Genomic DNA, 6,280 nt, shown 5'->3' with positions numbered 1-6,280 from the left:
AAAATTTAATCAAATGAATGTATTTATGATAAATATGGAAAACTAAATAAATGAAATACTACTAACTTGTAACAATTTTTTCAAATAACAACTAGTTATTTATTTAATGTTTGGACACGCCCATACAATAAGAATAGGTAAGTCTTCTCCTAATATATATATATATATATACTGCAGCATGGATAAATTAGTTTCCTCATTTTAATTAAAAACCTAATTATCCATTCTTCCTAGTCCATAAGTTTATTTCATTATTGTATTGGAAATTAATTAGTACTCATTAGCTTTATAGCTAGATACTTTATAACCAGATACTCCTAAGCGTGTGGATGTCTTACCTGTTTTAAAAGTTATCATATCTTGTACATTCTTGTATCTCGTATTCTGTATTTGTGCAACCTAACTCCTGGTATATGAGACTACTTTATACACTAAACTAATCAACTAAGATTTGTTTTATTACCAATAAAAATGAAGTGTTTTTTTTTTAATTTGCTTTTGTGACATTGAATAGTTTTTTATTTTTTATTTTTTTTTATAAATAATTTTTTATTTGTTTGAAATATTAATCTAGTACTTATTTAGTGTAGTATGTTTTAAGAGAATGAATATCCTACATTTTTTAAAAATTATCGTATCACGTACGTTCCATATCTCGTGTCACATTTCTGTGCAATTCAGCTCCTAGTATATGAGACTACTCTATACACCAAGTTAATCAACCAAGGTTTTTTTTTGTTTACTATGAATAAAAATGAAGTATTTTTAAATATTTTTTGTGTCATTGAAATAAGAAATAAAATTTTTTTTATTTTATATTTATAATTTATTAAATATTATTATTTATTTATTTGAAATATTAATATATTACTTATCTAATATAGTGTGTCCACATGTGAATATCATACTTTTTAAAAAATTATCGTATTTCGTAACAGTGAACGATTATCGAGATTTCTAGCCTAGTTTGAATTGAGTAGGTGACAAGCGTGAGTGGAGAGCTGGAGCAGATTTGAAGAGCAAACATGTATGTTTATTTCAAGTGTTGTGAATATGGATGAATGGCTTTATACAATTGATAATTTTTGTTTTTTCATACTTAATAACTGTGTTTTGTTTATATAAATATAAGAATAATTAATTGTAAAACTCCATATTTTATGTATATATATACACATACACAAAGATTAATGCCATTCTTTTTACTGTTCATAAGAATAGTGCATTGATAATTTGCTCCTTAATTTAGAAATTACTTACCTTGATCGGATCTATAACCACGATTATTGATCAAACCAATGACTGTAAGGATTCTTTAAAAAGCGTTCTGACTTTTTTTTTTTCAGTGTATGAATCTTATTCTTATCGGTTTGATCCATCAGTGGAGCCACGGACTCAGTCTAGGTAAAATTTTTCCTCTTATTTTTATTGTATTCTATTCTTTTTGTTGTATTATCTTTAAAATATCAATTTTGTCTCTTTATACTTAAAGGTTCCTTTAGTTTCTTAATCACAGTTCTACCCGTATAAGAAGTCATTTATAAATTAAGTATTTAATATCTAAAAAATAGTTTTACCAAAATTAAGAAAAATTAATTAAAATTATCAAATAATATAGATTTAAATTATTGATTAAATATTGTTATAATTGGTATTAAATACTTGTACAATAACATATAGTATTTCATAAATATTTTCTTTATCTTTTCATACAATTTTTTTTCTTATAAATCACTGGTATGTGAGTCATATTATTGGAGTTTAATTACAGTTAAAACTCTTTGCATATCTCTGCAGGTGTGTTTAGTGGGGAATTGAATCTTAGAACTCTTCTCACACGCCAGCCTGCGTTGTCAACTGAGCCACAATCCATAGGTTTTTCATATAATTTTTTAATAAATTAGATATAAATATCTAACATAAAAAATATATATACCACTAACTAATTTTATGAGTATAATTATAATATCTTTTGAATGGTAAGGTTTAGAATTTATCTAACTTATTATTATATACTTTACTAATTAAACAAATTTATTAATGGCTTTTAGAAGTTTTACTTTTACTTTTCATCTAGAGCTCTTAAATTATTATTGCGTTATCCTATAATCTTGAAAATTTGCGAGCAATTGTTTAAGAAAAAAAAAATTTGATGAGGGTAGTTTTGCTTGTTTTATATATATAATTATTTTTAAAATATCTTTTCTTCGTGTATATACAGTACCATTAGATTATGTTTGGTGTGCACAGTATTATTTTTTTATCTTTTTAACTTTTTTTGACAATTATTTTTATATTTTAGTTTGATATACTAATTGCATAAATTATGGTAAAATGTTATATTCAAAATTTTAGATAAAAAAAAAAAAATCTAAATCTGCATCTTATAGTTGTAGTTTAATTATGAACTAGACAAAGCCCCAGGCATGCCAGGGTTATTTTTTGACTATATATTATACTTTTACTTATTAATTTAAATATAATTATATGTTTTCTTATAATTTAATATTTTAAAATGGCGACTTGAAAAAAATATAAATGGTCGAAGAAAAAAATTCAAATACATACACGTGTGTGTATATATATAGGATTTCTAAAATAATTTTAGTGCTTATTTTTTTTAATAAAAGAGTCTTATTCTTATTTTTTTAAACTATAATTTTTACAAATATATTACATAAAGTTCAAATTTAAATTCACAATATATTTTTTTTTTGAAATTATTTAAATTCATAATATCTTACTATGAAGTTTAATCAATTATTTTTTAGATTCTAAATAATCAACGATTTAGATGTAGAGTTGTTTTTAATAATAAAATTAATTACAAAATTACAAATAATAACCTTTCAAAAAATTCAATCACAGTAATGCGATTCTAAAACAAACATGAACTCTACCTGGACACAAAGCAACAACATCAGCACAAAGACAGGGTAGAGCCCTTTGAGAGTTATGATTAAAATTACAATATGAGTACTAATACTAAGTTCTTGTCAAACTAAGAGAGGAAGGGAGAGATAGCGAGAGATATATGGGATAATGTTGTTATATATTTCACTATAAACATCACACTTGAAATTATATTGGCCAGACATGGTATTCTCAAGTACACCATATCCAGATCTTGCATCATTATTCAGTGCCTGCAAGTCAAAAGAAACTTGAAAATTTCATCATATACCATATGCTCTATCAAACTAAAATAATGCAGAAAAGGATCAAGTGAGGGAAGCTCCCCTAGCGATGCACTTTTACATCCCACAGCTTCGACAGATCGCTTAGCCCCTTAGATAAAAATCCAAAGATGAAGAGAGAAACAAAGAATATCACTACTGTTGGTGCAAAAAATAAACTATCAACATGTACATGCAAAATCATGTTACAGGAATCAACTAAGCTAATTATATATATTCTACCACATATTATAGATGTAAATGTTCAGCCTTGTAGTAGTTTTATAGAGTTTCACAATTCTACCATAGTTTCAGTGCCAATATAGTGGATAGTTGATGCTAAACAACCTAATATTATTAAAAGTTGATTATATAGATATAAAAAGGTGGAGATAAAAGTTGATTAAAATTCGAAAATATTTTTCATTCACGATAAGATTCTGTAATATTTGATAAAAGATGAGATACCATATACTTGTTATATGGAGATAAGAGATAGAGATAAAAATATATATTTATATGAAAAAAAAAAGCTAAAAAAAAGAAGAAAAAGTTCAAAATTTCCTAAAAAAAAGGAAATATATAATGCAGAAAAGGTACACCTCCACATCAGCATTTTCAAACTATTTTTTACTTCAGGATTATATATTTTTATTATTCATAAATCAGGTGAATTTTTCCTAACATCTATACTATGTTACATGAACAAGCTACTACTCGTTATTTAAGGAGGTAGCTAATTCAAGGTGAAAGAATTTAATGAATTCGACTTCACCTATTCGTGGCTGACCTTTTCGTGATTCATAGTTTTTTTTTTTTTTTAATCAGCAACAAAAAATTTTATTAGAATTAAAGAATCATGAAAAGTTTAACATTTTCAAAATTCTACCTTTAGCCAATATACTCCCCCAGTATACACATAAATAGTTTGAAAATGTTAAATACAAACTTGGCAAAAACAATACGACCTGACTAGGAAAATCTCTCCTTCTCCGGAGCTAAGAGAAGATGCAAAAAATTGCAAAAACTTCGCCTATAATCAAGTAAAAAAGCAATGAAAATGACTACAACCAAGTTAAAAAGTCCACTGCAGCGTTAATACATTCTTAGCCAAAAAATCAATAAATTCATTCTTATATCTTATAACCAAGTTGAATAAAATATGAGAACAAACTAGAGAGAGAGTTGACATTTTATTAAAACTTTGTCCACCGTTTCAAAGATGGTTTTCCGTGATTCATAGCTAATTCAACTTCACTTAGTTTGAGATCCTTGCATAAGTTTTTTCCATTGGTTAACTCCCAACTTTACAGAAATCATCTGATAAACTCAAACATATTTTGTCATGTCACTTGAATTTATGGGTAATTTTAAAATTTTTCCTTCAGAAAAAAAATGAATCAAATTTTTTAAAAGTAAAACTAAAGAATTTCGGTTCTAATTATATAATTAAATGCTTAGAAATTAATGTTCTCATAAACAAAGATGCAACAATAATATAACTTCAACTTTATTTTAAACTCACATATATCCAAATTGATCCTCACATCAATTACTAATCACGGATCAAATCTGGAAATTGACGAAAATAGGAGAACATTTAGACAACAAGAGTAATAATATGACATGTCCTTTATTTTGACATAATACAGATATAAGTAATATTAATCAAAGTCGAGGCAGCAATTTGATTTTGTTGTGATAAGGTTTCCAAATGTTGTTTGTCCAAAGCTTGGATTGTAGCTCTTCTTCTTTTGATACAGCAAAATTCCCATATCACCTATTATTTGATTAACGCTGGATATAATATCCTCCTTACCATCTTCCTTCTGCAATCTAACTTCTGTTTTAAAATTTCCCTTCGCATCAGCATTTTCAATTCCATCAGAAAGGTCTTCCCATTTGTTCTCACGAGTGATTGTGTCAAGCTTCGGCCTAAAACTTCCACTAATCTTATCTATTATCTTATTCTCAATATATTTGTATCGGGTCGCTTCTGAAACCATTTGAATAATACAAACAAGAGGTTTAGCGATATCTTTTGGCAATGTCGATTTATGAAGTGTATAAATATGAGAGTCTAATTGCCCGATTCCTAAATCGGTTGTTTCTCGATCTCCTCCTTCAGCTTTGAAAGAGTCATAGTTACCAGAAAATTTGTCGAGTGTGGTTTGCCTTGTGTCTGTGAAAAGGTATTTTTGCGCATCCTTCAGTTCAGCTTTGTCTTTAAAGAAATAGGAATTATATCCCACCTTATAGGACAAAATATATGCGCTAATAACATTCAATCCTAATGTGATTTCCTTATTCCCTGAATTTATAATATTGACTAGAAGATATTTGGCTTCTCTTGAAGCTGTGGAGCGTAACACTGGTACTCCATGGCTAGTAGTACCGGAAGCCAATTTCTCTCGAAGATCTACCATAAACTGCTTGTAGCCAGCGGTATCGTCACCGGGGATGCGAGTAATAGTAAAGCTCACAGAGGGAATTTCATCGACTGTGACTGTGCAGTTATGGATTGCTGATGGGTGAATAACCCTAGCCAATCCAAATATCATAGTCCAGCACAACCATGTCGCCACCACAACACAAACCTTCATATTTCCTTCCATATTTCCCCTGTCAAAAATCAATGCACATGTTTATATCAACAAAAGATTGCTAACTGAACTGAAAATCCAACGATTAAAAGAGCTTGAGCAATTAAATTAGAACAAATATTATTAAATTCAAGTTGCTAGAACTAAAAAGGTTTTCAAGAGTACTATAATTTAATGAACAGAAATAGCAGAAATTGCAGTTGAGATGTTAAAAAAAGTTTTTTGAGAAAAGCTTCATAGTATTGACTTACAAGCAAGTGAAGAAGTGAGGATGAGATGGTTTCTTCATAGTAAATCATATGCTTTTATAGGAGAGGGAACTGGTCCCATTTTTTTTTCTCTCTCTTATTTGTTTGTTTTTTTTGTTCTTTCTGTCGTTTTATTCATGGCGGTGGAGGAATTACTGGAAAAAAGAAACTTGATGCCTTTGGATCAGATTATAATACAGATAGTACTCGTTTGATTTGAGAAAAAGAATAAGAGGGAATCGTACTATAGGTA

At 27.9% G+C, this 6,280-nt stretch overlaps 1 protein-coding gene across 1 annotated transcript; it reads right to left on the bottom strand.

The window, feature by feature from the left end:
• Positions 1–4,622: 4,622 nt before the first annotated feature.
• LOC105637073 (ribosome-inactivating protein luffaculin 1-like) lies at positions 4,623–6,045 on the bottom strand. Its single transcript, NM_001308803.2, has 2 exons — positions 6,031–6,045; positions 4,623–5,798 (listed from the first exon to the last, which is right to left on the bottom strand). Exon 2 carries the CDS (start codon positions 5,789–5,791, stop codon positions 4,841–4,843), a length of 951 nt encoding a protein of 316 aa, NP_001295732.1. The 5' UTR covers positions 5,792–5,798; positions 6,031–6,045; the 3' UTR covers positions 4,623–4,840.
• Between the last annotated feature and the right edge of the window lie 235 nt (positions 6,046–6,280).

Source organism: Jatropha curcas, chromosome 1 (genome assembly GCF_041381405.1).
Source record: "Jatropha curcas cultivar XTBG-Jc1 chromosome 1, XTBG_Jcur_1.0, whole genome shotgun sequence".
NCBI classification, from domain to species: Eukaryota; Viridiplantae; Streptophyta; class Magnoliopsida; order Malpighiales; family Euphorbiaceae; genus Jatropha; species Jatropha curcas.
Note: the sequence above shows the minus strand (reverse complement) of the source record. Positions and strands in the feature narration are given on the sequence as shown.